The following is a 15,796-nucleotide window of genomic DNA, read 5'->3' on the forward strand; positions in this document are numbered from 1 at the left end:
AGTTTGTTGAGGTTTGTGCTGTATGGAGATTTTGTTCCCCTTATCCTAGAAAAATATTCAGGAAGGGTCTGGAAACTCTTTCCATGCTACAGAATTTCTGGCAGGCAAAGGAGAATGGGGAAAAGCTTAAAAGGATCTAGTATATCTTTAATGAGTCATGGGTGCATGGCCAGAGCATGGGCAAGACTGAATGCACTTGGATCGATTTAGGAATGTTTGCTGTCTCTTGATATACCAACTGAAAACAGTACACTTCTGGTTTGGCCTAGGACAAACTGCAGTGTATATTACTAGGCTTTACTAGAAATGCCTAGTCAAATCCTAGAATTAATTGTTTCTTTTATGTTTTCATTGGTACAAGGCTAGGAGATGCAGTATTGATTTCTCAGAAAACATGGGCTCATTTAGAGCTACAAATAATAAATGAAATAAACTTTTCTATTGGAAGAATGAGTCAGAATATCTTTGAAAGAAATTGATTGGCTGTTGAATAGAAATTAGTATTATTTCTTGGCCTCACTTGATTTATCAACCACAGTGGAAATTGAACTCAGGGCCTTGGGCTTGTGATACATGTGCTATACCTATGAAGTAATTACAGTTGCTTCATCATAACTTCTGTGTGTAACCATGGAAGAATGGGAAGTCCACACATGACTCCTGTACTTAGCTATAGAATCACTCATATGTATCTTTTGTAGTCTGAAAGCATCATGAACCAAGCTATGAGATAGTATAGGCAGATGGATTTCTATTAACCTTTTCAGATTAAGTTTTATAGGAAGTGAAGGGTATTCTGTGCACACATCTTGCCTTATTTGACTACTTTGAACTCTCTAGAATTCCATTTAATCATTTCAAATAGTTAAATATAATTTTATGTCACCTTTTGCCACCAGAGAGCAGTGTATACCTGACTGTAGCTCTAATTATTAAGCTTCTGTGAGAATGTGAATAGAAAGAATCAGGCTGTGATCTCTTGTGGCTTAGAGTGATAGAACTGGAAACGTGCTGAACACTGATAAGCCAGCCTACGCCTACCAGGTGACAGCTGAACTGCCGGTTATTGCAATAGCACACCTGCTAAACTGTCATCAGTGGGGGTGAGTGACAAGATAAATTTGGGAATTGCTGGCACAGAAAATGTTCATACTTATATGCACTCTCACCACACTCTTAAAAACTCCAATCATGATCTCAGCATGTGCATCTATGTGCATACATTCATATTTGCATCTTTATGCTTAAAGTGTGCAATTGCTACCAATTTGTAATGGAGCTATAGGATTACATACATATCTACTTAAAATGGATATCTCTTCTTACTTTCCTCTAGTATAAACTTTTTCTGTTTCATTAAGTTACATAATTGTATGCACACACATGGATCATATATAAAGATAGAATTACAGTCCCTCTCAGATCACATCAAAACATGCACACACAAAAACTCCTGCATATAAAAGGATTCAAGAAATTTGCTCACCATTTTCTGTTTTCTTCTTTCATATGTTTACACTTTAATGTAAGAATGTAGGTAATAATTTACTATGTACCGTTTCGTATTAAGTATGCTATTGTACATTTTTAGTAGCCCTATAAGGGAATGTAACATACCTATGAGATAACTTTAGTGCTGTGATACTGACTCAGTGGCTTGGGAGCCACATTTTGCTCTTTGGCATTCTACCTTTGACTCTTGCTCATTGTGGAAACCTTCCCACATTCCAGGAAAGTAAGCTGCGGTCCTCATTCCAGGGATGGAAGTAAAGGCCTATCCTCTTCAACACCCCACACCCCTTCTCTGCAGCTCTGGGACAACTGCCAGGAAAAGAACCAGCGGACCCCAGTAGAGTTGATAATAGTTTTACTCCCCTTTTTCCACAGCCAGCTTGCTCTCCTCTGAGCACCTTGGCAGCCTCTTTCACTTGAGCTGCTGAGCCCTCATGTTTGGGAGAAATTGAGAATGTAGTCTGCTCTTCCTCTCACTCCAGATACACAAGGGGCTAGCTGAGTTTCAGCAGTCACGGGAAGAAACTACAAACACAGAGGTACTCTGATAATTAAGAAGTTATAGTTACATACAATATTAATAGTTATATTTTATATTGTTGTATATGTGTGCTCCACAGGGAACGTGCACATAGAATAGTGGCATATAGCAGTAGTCATGTCGCTGTTTTGATTATTTTTGCAAATATAGCTCTCCATGCAAATTGCAAATATGAGCTGCAGAGTAAATACTACTGTTTTGGTGTCTTTGAATATTTTGCTCTTCTTATTTAAAGAAATATTATTATTCATTTACAGACAAATACATGTAACCATACATTAATAGCTCTTCTTTCTTAATTTTGCCTGATAGAAGTAGTACCCATGAGGGAGCCCCTAATTTAGGGTCAGTGAGGAAATGTACATCACTTTTGTGAGGTGATGTACAAGCATTATAGTACTGGCCCAGATTGAGCCCCTTGTATGTTCCCCTATGTCATGCTGTCTTTTATTAGCACATTTCCAGCAGACTTTCAGTGCAGTGATAAACAGAGTTACATATTACATCTGCTGAATTCGTTGGGTTTAGGATGTAACTCTGCTTTTGACTGCACTGTTTATTTGTCCAGAGGAGTTAGCCGTGTTAGTCTGTAGTAGCAAAATAGTAAAGAGTCCAGTAGCACCTTTAAGACTAACCAACTTTACTGTAGCATAAGCTTTCGAGAACCACAGTTCTCTGCATCTGACGAAGAGAACTGTGGTTCTCGAAAGCTTATACTACAGTAAAGTTGGTTAGTCTTAAAGGTGCTACTGGACTCTTTACTGTTTATTTGTGGGACATTCCAGATATGTGCTAAACACATTGCATGGTGTGGAAGAAAATTAGTCCTGTGAATTTTGTGCAGCTGAGGGTAAGAGGTCTAATCACATCAAGGCTTAGTTATGAGGTGTTTGCATATTTGCAGACTTGGGAGCACAAACTTCCAATCAAGATTGCTCTCGTTGCAGTAGTATAGCCTACCACACATTCAGAGAGGTAGAAGCTGCTATCTCTGTACCAGGGCCCCCAGACTTTTTGAGCCTCTGAGTACCTTTGGATTTCTGACACAGGGTGATAGGCACAACCACAAAATGGCTACCACCAGAGGTGCAGCTAACCACAATATGGCTGCCACAGGAGGTAGAGTCACCCATAGAGCCGCAAGAAGCCCAAATGCAGGGAACAACAGAACTTTTAAAAATACCCTGGGAAAAAGGAGTGAGAGAAAGAATAATACTGACATTGTGGTGGCAGCTGCCTCAGAAACAATGTTATTTTAATCTGCACAGCCGATCAGATCTCCAGTGGCCAATCAGAAGCCCAATCAGGCAGGAGACCCACTCATTTTCTAAAGTGCATGGTGGGTATCATGAAATGTGTCAGCAGGTGTCAGGGTGCCCACAGGCACCACATTGGAGACCATTACTCTTTATTGACATGTCACAGACCTTCTCCCCCCTCCCATGCAGGGAGAGCTCCAGTCAGGATCAACCTCTGAATGCCACAGTCTAGAATTTACACTGATATACAAAATTAAAAAGTTGAATAGCAGTTGACAATGTAATGCTATTAGAGAAAAGGTAAATTGTTAGTACCAATGTAGCTGACAACAAACAGATGCTAGTTGGGAAGGCAGAGATCTTGAAAGATATTGTGCTCCCCAATTTTATGCGGTTTAATTGACCATTGCTGACTTGGTAAAGAGCCTAGAGTTTTATGTTGGATCCAACACAGCTGCTAGAGAAGCAAGTGAATGCAGTTGCAAAAACTTGTATTTATCAAATCAGTCTAGCCTGGAAGATGGCCCTCTACCTTGACACAGCTGATCTGGCCACCTGGATCCACACCACAGTAACACTGAGACTGTAACAGGTATCTTTCTTACACAGGTAGGCAGACTGTAATTCACTCTACATAGGTCTCCCCTTGAAATCTACTTGGAGGCTCCAGTTGGTGCAGAACGCCACAGCTCAGTTATTATTGGGAGCTGTATGGAACATACATATTATTCGCATTCTGCAGTCACTCCTAGACATGGCTACGATCCAAAAAAAAATTCCGATTAAGCTGTTTGTGGATCTGGGTGCCGCCGAACGCAGGTCACCGATTCTAACCGATCAAGTCTTGTTTCCGGTCCGGAATCGGGGAGGCCAGCGCCCAGGGCAACCATAGTCAGGTTCTTGCACGCGTGTGCGCGTGCACACATGCTCCTGAGTTGCCCCCACCCACGCAGCAAGCCGGCTGTCCCGGTGCGCTGTGGAGCTGGCGGCAGCGCAAGTGGCTTGGAGGCTGCCCGTGTTGTTCACCTGCCCCGCAAGACAAGGGGCGGCTGGCTTGCCCGCACGCCCCTTGTCCTGGGGAAAGGCGAACGGCGCAGTCAGCCTCCCAGCCTCCCGCGCTGCCTTTTGCCTTTCCCCAGGACAAGGGGCGGCCGGCTTGCCCGCACACCCCTAGTCCTGGGGAAAGGTGAACGGCAAGGGCGGGCTCCCAGCCACCCGCACTGCCTTTTGCCTTTCCCCAGGACAAGGGGTGGCCAGCTTGCCCACGCGCCCCTTGTCCTGGGGAAAGACGAACGGCACGGGTAGCCTCCCAGCCACCCGCGCTGCCTTTTGCCTTTCCTTTGTGCCCATGGCTTCAGAACACCTCCTTCCCCCTCCTTCCCCTGGGTTGCTGCTCCATGGCTGGAAGGAAGCCTGCTAATCAAGGAAAGCTGGGCTTCCATTTGTGTTTCGAGGGCGACAGAAGGAGGGCAAACACAGCTCATTCCCCGCCCTGACTCCGTTGCCCTGGGAATAAATTACTGGCGCAAGAGTGTCTGCAATTCCAAACAGAAACTGACCCAGCCGATCAAGTCCCGAACAAGCAAACTCCCGACCGCTGGATCGGTTGCAGTGGACAGAACCGATTAGCTGAGTCACAATGGCGCAAACGCCAAAATCGGGGTGTGTGTGTGTGAAATCGTAATTCAGATCGTGCCCATGTCCAGTCACTCCATTAGCTACTCATCAGTTACTGAGCTTGAGTCCAGGTATTAGTTATCTCATACAAAGCCCTTCATGGCCTTGGTCCCTCATATATATGGGACCACCTCTCTCCTTATACTCTGCATATCTGAACAGAGCCTTTTACATTTGCCGTCGTGCAAATGCACAAAATCAGCAACTGCCTGTATACCTGCATTCTCTGTTGCTGCCCCCACCTTACAGAATGGCTTGCCTGATGAAGTTAGGAGGGTCTCCATTCTCCTACTTTCCCACAAACTTACGTAAAACTGAATTATTCAGGGTGGCTTTCTTACACAGGTAGGCAGGCTGTACTGTAAGGAAATTTACAGAGAGGTGCTTGGTAAAGGGAGAGAGACTGGACTGTACTATTGTGTACCTACTGTGTCATTCTGCTTTGTTTAATATGTTATGTTCAATTGCTTATGCTTTATGGCCTTTCTGCGTTATTTATATGTCATGTTAAATAGCTTATGCTTTGTTTCAGCATTGTTTCTCAATTCTATATTGGATTCTGCTTGTATTCAAATTTCTGCAATCCATGCCTTATTATATTGTTTTTTAATGTTTGATTGTATTGACCCACACTCTATAATCCACCTTGAGTCTCAGTGAGAAAGGCAGACTATAAATAACATATATGTTTGGCGACTGCACACTTGGGAAACGGCAAAAATAGCAAGTCCAGCTCCCAGTCTTCCAGTAGGGATACCTATTTATGCCTGATACAAGGTGTGAAAAACTATAGCCCAGGGTTGTGGTTGTGGGCATGTTGGTGGGTAAGGATTCCCTGTGACCTAGCTTGCTTGCTCAAATAGAATAGCAGGTATGTGGAACTACCAGGGTGAAAAAGTTGCAGATTGAAGAGTATCGCAGTTTGGTCTGCATCTGGGATTAAAAAGGCACCTAATCCAGATGTAGAACCTTACTTCCAGTTTCTTAGGAAGCGTAACAAAGCTTTTTCCTGTAGGCTTTGATGACAGAGCCAAGAAGGAATGACCAGATTTCCAGGCCGACAAATGTGAGGCCAGAGTTTTTGCCTTCCTCATAGTACAGTGACACTGTTATCTGTACTCAGCTGGATAGAAGTGATTTATGTTGTATTGCTGTTCATAATGTTGTTACAGTTATCATTAGGGTTGCCAAGTCCCTCTAGCCTCCCGCCACGAGGTTTGGGACCTGACACTTACCTTTCACAGTTCCAGTTTAAGTCTTTGCGTGCACACTCTGGCGGCAGCATGATGTCACTTCCAGAAGTGATGTCACCACACTGTGCGCACAGCGGCATCACTTCTGTAAGTGACATCGTCACCCTGGCAGCAGGAGTGCTCACACACTCCCCACGGCTCCAATTTAGGCCACTGGGGGCCAAAATCAGCCTCAAATGGAGCACAGGGATACTCCTGTGGCCGGTGCGATGATGCCAGCTATGAAAGTGATGTCGCTGCGCCGGGTGGGAGCGCACGCACGACACTTGCTCCTGAGGTGCCTGCCGGTGGCAGGCAAGCTCTGGGAGTTTGCTCCCTCCCGCCGATTGCTGGGTGATCGGCGGACGAAGGGACAAATCCCCTGGAGTTTGCCCACCACTGGCGGGTACTTGGGAACCTTAGTTATCATAACTTGGGAAGGTAAATGAGAGTGGGACTCATACAAACCCACACTGGTATAGTAGTATCAGGGGTTTGGACATACAGCTCATGGGAAGTGGCTACTAATTGCACTTCCACATTAGTAGTAATGAACAGCATGGCTTGAGGGAATGAAAGGAAATTATAATAGAAATTTAATAGTTTAGTTGAGAGAGAACTGCAGGGACATAATAGCAGTTCTGAAATGTCTTAGATACTGTTCTGAAGAGAAATAAAGTAACTGTTTACAGGCCGGAGGTCCAGGGCAAGAAGGAATGCTTTCAAGTTGCAGCAAGCATATCTAGGATGGATATTAAAAGTTATAAATTAATTCTGGCTATAAGAACAATTAAAACAAATGAAGTTGAATTTTGGCTGTGGAAGCTTTTAAAAATGTTTTATTTATTTTTTTTAATTTTGGGGACCCATCATTCTCCTCTGCTCCATTTTTACCTCACAACAAATCCTGAGAGGCTGAGAGATTTTGTGGCCCAAGGTCACCCACAACCTTCCATGGCAACCGGGAATCAACCTGAGTTGCCCAGATCCTAGTCTATGACTCTGACCACTATACAACGCTGGCTTTAGGATGAAATTAGGTCTGTATGGGGGGTTGCTGGAAGAACTCTTTGTAGAGCTGCCCTAAATACATCTTTAGGCTTCTTCCATGTCTGTTTCCATGTCAGGTAAATGGGCTCTTTGAAGTCACTTGAGTTAATTATTGAGACCAGTTTTACTGCAGCATTTTAATTGTACTGTGTGTCTTGTCCCTAAAACCTATGGTGCTTTTTGCATCTCATATCAGTCCTCCTAGCTTCTTTGTCTTTTCATTGTATTAGGACAAAAATAATCTTAATATAGTGGTGAGTTCATGTGATAAAGTTCTAATGTTCCATGTTCTCCATCTTGCGTATGTCCACTCCCTATTCTGCTGACCATAAATTGTATTACTTTAGAAAAAGTCAAATCTTAATTTGAACAATCCCTTTTCTGAATTTGTAGGATAGATTTGCGTGTTATTAGAAGGCTGTGAAATGATTCATTCTAGTTCCTAATTTCATACACTGTCATGACACTGATATAACATTAGTATTTCAAATAGTTGCTTCTAGGCAAATGCATATTTTGCAATGGTAATAAATTCATTCTTAAGACATGTTTTTTCGGCATGAATATAATACAGAGCTTGAATTATTGGTCCTAGAATAATATTGTCAAGACATTTCAGGTTCCTTATACTTGTTCCACCTAGACTTCAAACAGTTCATCAGGGTCTGTTTTATTAGGGAATCCAATAGAAGACTGACCCGGTAGAGAACTCTTAACACACTACACTGTTAGCAAAATTGGTTTACTGATATGCTAGTGAAGTAGGATCTGCTCGAGTAGTTGTCCAGCAAATTAGAGAAACAGCATGAAAAGTTCCTGTTGAAAAGTTGCTTAGGCAGAATGGGAGGAGGAAGGGAGGCTGGGCAACCATGAGAGAAAGTATCACACATGCCATTGAATTCTAATTCTGTAACTTCTCCCTCCAGTTCTCCCTCAATTTTTCTTTTCTTTAACCAAAGTAAGAAAGAGAAGCTCTAATGCTGAAATTCCCCCTAAATTATGTTTTAATGACCCCATTTTATTGCCTGATTTTTGTAAATTTATTCTGTTATGCAGTATAAGTCAGACAACTGTTACATATGGAAATACCTGCTGGATCAGTCCATCTAATCCAGTGACCAACCTGGAGAATCCAGTGACCAACCTGGAGAACCAACAAACGGCACAGAGACCAAGGCCTTTCCCCCTCACGTTGTCTCCTAGCACTAGTATTCAGAGATTCATTGCCAGTGTATTTGGAGGTTCCTTTTAGTCATCATGAGTAGACATGGGCACGAACAGCAATACAAATGAAAAAAAACCACGAACAGGCCGTTTGTCTGTTCGCGAACAAGACATTCGTGAGGCGCCATTGTAAACGAACAAGTAGTCGTCACAAGCCTGGTTCGTTGTGTTCGTCCACTGTTCGTGAAGCCAGACAGTCAGGGACCTTCAATCAGTTCTCTTGGCAATGGAGGCAGGGACTGCCTGAACTCTGTCTGCACTCCTTCTGTCACCCTGGAAACCCCAATCTGAGCCCAACTTAACTTGATGGGCAGGTTTTCCTTCCAAGTGTGGAGCTCCAAATTGGTTACAATTGGTTACACGGGAGCAGAGACCAGGGGGGAGGGAGGGGGAGGGGGTATTCTGTAGCCATGGGCACTCCAATCTCATCCCTGCAAACCCTGTTAGGCAGTTCTGACTGCCAACCACAGACCTCCTGCTTTTCTCTATGAGACCTCTGGTTATAAAAGGGCACTGCGCTCCCAGTTCTAGCTTTCATTTTCAGCAGGCAGTGGAGTGGGACAGAGCTGTTGCTAGCCTTTTGGGAGAGAGACAGGGAGAGTGCGTTGGAGCTGGGTTTTTTCGGTGTGTGGTGGGTAGGATAGGGATCTATCCCCTCTGGTTCCAGGGCTGCTGCCAGGCCCTGGAGCCAAGCTCAGTGGGCACCTCGGCTGAGGGCTCACACTGATTATTATTACTATCAGTGCCTGATCCGGTCAGTTCTGTGGGAATGCTGGGCTAGGGCTCTACCCCCTCCCTCTGGTTCCAGGGCTGCTTCCAGGCCCTGGGGCCAAGCTCAGTGGGCACCTTGGCTGAGGGCTTACATTATTATTAGTGCCTGATCTGCTCAGGTCTCTGGAGTGCTGGGCTAGGGCTCTCCCCCTCCTTCTGGACATTCTGAGGAGGGGAAAGGAGCTGAGCTGCAGCTCCATGGAATGGAGAGTCCTTGCCCAGATGTCCTGAATGCTGAAACCCTTTAAGGAGGCCACCGAGCTGTTTTGCTCATATGAGGCCAGCCTGGGTCAGGTCATCCCCCTGATCCATGGGCTCGACCAGTTCCTGGCCAAGGAGCTCGAGCATGAGAAAGAGCTGCTCCCCAGCGTCTGGGACTTTGTGAGGAGGATCCAGGCATGCATGGCCGAGCGCTTGTATCCTCTGTGCCACAAGGTGCCGTACCAAATGGCCTCCCTCTGTGACCCCCGGATCAAGGGCAGCATCACCATGCAGGTGGATCAGATGCAGTGCTGGAAAAAGGAGCTCCGCACAGCGGTGCTCCGTTTCCAGAAAGAGAAGGCAGGATGGAGGGAACCGGGCAGGGGCGAGGGGTGGGCGGTGGAGGAGGAGGAGGAGAGGGGGAGGGGTTGGGAAGTGAGCCACGCCAGGAGAGACCCACCCAAATGGCCCCACTTGATCTCTGGGCCTCGTCGGTGGGCTGTGTGGTTGGCCACAGCACAGTGGGTGCATCTCTCACAGTGGAGGATTCAACGGGGGCTATGGTGCGAGAGTACCTTGCAGAGCCCACCGAGCCCCCCATTCCAACCCCTTGGAGTATTGGATGAGTAAATCTGCTGTATGGCTGGACCTGTCCATTGTGGCAAGCAGCATCCTGTCCTGCTCTCCCACCAGCGTGCGGAGTGAGTGGGTGTTCTCTGACCTGGGAGACCTCCTCCATCCCCGCTGTGCATGTCTGCACCTGGACCTAGTGGACATGTTGACCTTTGTCAAGGACAACCTCAACCTACTTGGGTATCCCTCCTTGGACCTGGATGTACCTGGGCTCTGAGCCACCCCAAGTCTACTGTGGTTCTAGGCCAAGCTCCTGTGCAGCGGGCTCCAGCCCTTCTCAGTTCTCGGAGCTGCTTCCACAGCTGGTAACCCATTGTCCTCCTCTCCCAGACAAGTTCCCGTTCCCTCGTTCAACCTCTCCCTCTCTGGATGGCACCAATATGACCCTTCTCCACAACTTGTCCTGTCCATAGCGTCCTCTCTCTGACAAGTTCCCAGACGCTCCTTCCTTCAACCTCTCCCTCTCTGGATGGAACCAGAATGACACTTCCCAATGACCTCTCCTGTCCTGCCCATCCTGTCCTGTCCACGAAGGCAGGAAGGTGGGTAATGTCAGCTGCCACCACCTTTGAGCACAGGGGACTACCATGGCACTGCTGCCGCCTTTGGCCCTTCCTGGTCCCACTCTGCAATGCAGCTGTGACAAACAATCCTTTGTCCTCTTCTCCCCGACAAGGTCCTGGACGTTCCCTCTTTCAACCTCTCACCCTCTGGATGGAATCAGTACGACCCCTCCCAACAACCTCTCCTGTCTTGCCCATCCCATCCATTCCGCGAAGGCAGGAAGGTGGGTGATGTCAGCTGCCGCCGCTTTTGGCCATGAGGGAAAGCTCTGCTGCTGTTGCTGATAGGGTTGTACCGCACAGCCCCCCTCCTTTCTTTGGCACCTGCTGTACCCTCTGACCGGGGGGAATGGGTCCATCCTCCCCTTTCCATGAAGGCAGGAAGGTGGGCGCTGTCTGCTGCTGCTGCTTTTGGGCACGAGGGGCAGCTCAAGAGCTGTTGCGCGTATGGTTGTACAGCACAGGGCCCCCTATCCCTGGGCACCTGCTGTCCCCTCTGAGCAGGGGGAAATGGGTCCCTCCCACCCTTTCTGTGAAGGCAGGAAGGTGGGTGCTGTGCTGCTGCTGCTTTTGGGGATGAGTCACAGCTCAAAAGCTTTTGCTGATACGGTTGTGCTGCACGGTGCACCCCTATCCATGGGCACCTGCTGTTCCACCCGTGTATGGGGAGGAATGGGTCCCACGACTCACTTCCTTTCCGTGAAGGCAGGGAGGTGAGTGATGTTGGCGGCAGCCTCCAGTTTGACACAGGAGGGGCGGACAAGCCTCTCCAGCAGCAGTCTGCGCACTCCTTCAGGGTGGATGTTGGGGTCCTCCATCCCGGTCCTGCTACACAATGCGGCCAGGAAGCCTCTGTCCTCCTCTCCCAGACAAGTACCCGGTCCTTCTTTCGACCTCTTCCTCTCTGGAACACTCAGACCCTTCCCAACAACCTCTTCTGTCCGGTCCATCCCATCCTTTCCATGAAGGCAGGAAGGTGAGGTGTTGCTGGAGACAGCCTCCACCAATACGGGGGCGGACAAGCCTCTCCTGGAGAAGTCTGCGCAATCCAACACGGTGGATGTTGGGGTCCTACGTTCTGGTCCTTCTGTGCAATGTGGCCAGGAAGCCTCTGTCCTTTTCTCCCGTACAGGTGCCTGGTCCCTCTTTTCACCTCTCCCTCTCTGAAAGCGCCCCGACCCCACCCTGTGACCTCTCCTGTCCTGTCCATCCCATCCTTTCCATGAAGGCAGGAAGGTGGGTGATGTTTGCTGCCGCCAAAGAGAAGCTCAGTGGGTTTCTCGGCTCATGGCTCACAAATCTTGGTGTCCTCTCGGTCCTGCTCCGCATTGCGGCCAGGAAGCCTCTGTCCACCTCTCCAGTACAAGTACCCGGTCCCTCTTTCGACCTCTCCCTCTCTGGAACTGCCCCGACCCCACCCTGCGACCTCTCCTGTCATGTCCATCCCTTCCTTTCCACGAAGACAGGAAGGAGGGTAATGCTGGCGGCAGCCTACACTACTTACTGCCTGCACAGGTGAGGTGTCTCTGAGTGGTGTGGATTCTGTAGAACTGCCATCTTCTGTAGGGTGCTGATGCTGAATAGACTGCTGTGTCTGTGAAGGCAGGTCGGTGGATGATGCAAGGGGCAGCCCACAGCTCCCCACAAGGGCATCTACCTGTCTGCCCACAATCCCCTTTCCTAGGGGAACTGATGCCTCCCCCACGACGTAGGGGAAGCCATCCTCCACCGCCTTGATGGCCGGCACGTGATCCTCCACTTCTACATGTAAGGGGCGGGCCCCATCTCCCACCCTTGGTTCTTTCCTTCCAACTTTCTAATGACGGAATAATGCAGATATTTATGCAATCCACCAGTCTCCCCAATATCCTTGTATATGGTATCTGTCTCTCCTGTCAATCTAATACAGATATTCAATGTATCCACACATCCCTCTATCCTGTACATCTATCCCATACACCTATGCACCTGTCTATTGAGAAACCTGTCTATACCATACCTTTATACTGAGGTGGAAAGTAGCCTCTGGGAGGCCTGGCGGGCAGGCACAGGAGGGTGCTGCTGGTGAGTGGCCACACACCCTGGACCCTAGAGGGGAGGCAGCACGCCACCTCCCCAAGCCTGCCAGGCCTGGCAGCTGCCGACAGCACCCTCCTTCCATCCTATGCTGGAAATATCAAGTTATCAGGCCTGACGGGCGGGGACAGGGCAGGTGCCACTGGCAAGCGGCCACACCACCCGCCCCCTATAGGGGAGGTGGCACTCCATCGCCTCCCTGAACCCGCCATGCCTGGCAGCCACAAACATCACTCTCCTTCTGGCCAACACCGGAAATATTAAATTCTTTGAGGCCTGGCGGGCGGGCACAGGGGGGTGCTGCTGGTGAGCGGCCACACACCCCGCACCCTAGAGGGGAGGTGGCATGCCACTGTCTTCCCCAGCCTGCCTGGGCCGGTGGCCGCAAACATCACCCACCTCTATACCGAGGCGGAAAGTAGCCTTAGTGAGGCCTGGCAGATGGGCACATGGGAGGTGCTGCTGGTGAGCAGCAACACCACCTGCCCCCTAGAGGGGAGGCATCTCACCTTTGAGTCCACTGCTTGTACATGGGGCCAAAGTCAACTGGTGGCTCCAATTATATTGAATGGGAGTTTCCTGGGGGCGTCAGATTTGGGAATGTATAAGTCCAAGATGCGTATTGCAATCTTGACCAAACTTGGTTGATGGCTGTAGGAGAGCCTGCTGATCACTTCCTGTGAATATGGGCTCTCTAAGTCCAACGAGGGCCGTTCTGGCCCCCACGAACATTGAACAACAAACATGTTTATTAACGGGACATGTTCGTTACTGTTTGTCTGTACGTCAACGGCAACGAACTATGAACAGTATGTTCGTCCCCCCCCCCCATTCATGCCCATGTCTAATCATGAGTAGTACCCTGTAATGGACCTATGCTCCATCAGTTTGCTTAATATCTTTCTGAAGCCATCTGTGTTAATGGTTTTAAATCCGTCTATACTACGCCCACCAGCAGTGAAATCTGCAATTTAATTACTTGTTGAATGAATAAATACTTCCTTCATCCTGAATCTAACTTTGTTGGGTGCCCACACCTTCTAGTATTACATGAGAGAAAAAATCGATCTAACCACTTTTCCCACTCACATATAATTTTATGTGTCTTTATTGTCTCTCCCCCCTGGGGGGATGAGGTTTCACTTTTTTCTATACTGAATAGCTTTTCTTTATAGGAAAGGTGCTCTAATCCCTTAATTTTCTTGGTTGCCCACTTTTGTACTGCAGTATCTTCTTTAGAGATATGGTGTCCAGAATTTTATGCAGTATTCCAAATGAGGTCTCACCATAAATCTATAAATGGACATTACAATATTGGCTGTTTTAGTTTTAATTTCTTTCCTAATAATCCCTGGCATGGAGATTGACTTTGTCACCACTTCCATACATTGAGGCAGCACTTGCATTGACTACAACCCAAAGATCTCTTTCCTTCTCAGCATCTGCCCGTTCAGATAGTATCAGCAAACATTTAAAGTTAAGAATTTTTGCTCTAATGTGCATTACTTTGCTGTTGTCTATGCTGAACTTTATTTGCCACATTTTTGCCCACTCAATTTCAAGAGATCCTCCTGGAGCTCTTCATAATCCATCTCATTTTTACCATCCCGAGTAAGTGGGTAGCATCTCCAAACTTGGCCACTAGAAGATTCAACCCCAATTTCAGATCATTTATGAACAAATTGAATAGCACTGATCCTAGCAGTGATCCTTGTGGGACTCTGCTGCTTATTTACTTCCCTTGTGATAACTATTCTCTGCTATATGTTCAATCAATTTTAATCCACTTAGTTCTTTAAGAAAGTGAAGAATAGCCCTATGAATCAAGAAGCATGCAGGAAGATCTTGGCTTAAAGAACTTGGGATATCTGCAGGTAAAGAGCAGAATTATTCCTGCATAACCAAGAGCACAGTCCTACCATCATGCATCTGCACTGGGAAAGAGAATCCAAAAGAAGAAGCAAAAAAGAAAGCTTATGGGAAGCATGGATTGTACTGCCAGATCAATGAGAACATGTTGACACATTGTTTTTTTGGTTTTAGATCACACAGGAGGCAGGAGAATTTATGATCACTTTCCCTTATGGATACCATGCAGGATTTAACCATGGTTTCAACTGTGCAGAGTCAACGAACTTTGCAACAATCAGATGGATTGACTATGGAAAAGTAGCTAAATTGGTAAGTCAAACTCCATTACTAATAACTAAGCTATCTAATTAGAAGATGTTAAAAAGGAAATTGTGTGTTTTGATATACGAGCATGATACAATGACAGAATTGGAAGAGCTTGCAAGGCTTTTAAAGCAGCAAATTGTGATTTTAATTGCTGCTGGTTCTGTGATGGATTTAGATAGATCTTTGGAAGCAATGATAACCAGATATTTTTAGACATTCTTCTTGCCAATGTGAGGGATTACCTTCTATCTGTTTTGATACACTAATTATTTCTGCTAATGGTGTAGTCTACCAACCCAGATTTCTGAAGTGCTATTACTTTAAATGGTTCAGGTAATGTTTTTTCTGGTCTGTTAATGTGAATGTTCTGTTATCTGCACATAACATGCATATTTGTACAGATGTTTCTATGCCCTTAACCATAAAATTTTGTCAAGCAATATGGCGTTAAGTCAAACAACCAGCAGCTTCCTAGAATTAGGGAATCCTCTCTACATCAACATAACTGCTGAGGAATGGATGCATATTAGCTATGAAACCCTTGTTGTTACAGGATAAAGTGTTCTAGGGGAGTGTTCTAGAGTGCAGACTTGATTCATGAAAGGTGCTAGCCAGATCTGTTGCGTCTCGCGATTGCTCTTCGTTATCTAAGAGTGCTATCTATAGCACACTCAACATCCTCCTGGGGTAGTGCTTTTCAGATAAAGATTGGTAGTGTTGGGAAGCTGATCTCATTGACAACCCTTTGATCACCTACCAGGGAACAACAGGCTGCCCCATAATGCAGTTTGAAAGTTACTCAGTTAGGGACTGGGAATCCCTGATATGCACTTAAGCACCAATTTGCCTACCTGTTACATATTACATATTACACAGTGC

General features: G+C 46.8%; 1 protein-coding gene across 1 annotated transcript in view; it reads left to right on the top strand.

The window, feature by feature from the left end:
• The window catches only part of KDM4C (lysine demethylase 4C), a 385,835-nt gene that overhangs the window by 117,346 nt on the left and 252,693 nt on the right, over positions 1 to 15,796 (top strand). Inside the window, exon 8 of the mRNA XM_054986639.1 lies at positions 14,783 to 14,920. Within this exon, the coding sequence (XP_054842614.1) occupies positions 14,783 to 14,920 (138 nt within the window). The remainder of the gene's footprint in view (positions 1 to 14,782; positions 14,921 to 15,796) is intronic.

Source organism: Eublepharis macularius, chromosome 8 (assembly GCF_028583425.1).
Source record: "Eublepharis macularius isolate TG4126 chromosome 8, MPM_Emac_v1.0, whole genome shotgun sequence".
NCBI classification, from domain to species: domain Eukaryota; kingdom Metazoa; phylum Chordata; class Lepidosauria; order Squamata; family Eublepharidae; genus Eublepharis; species Eublepharis macularius.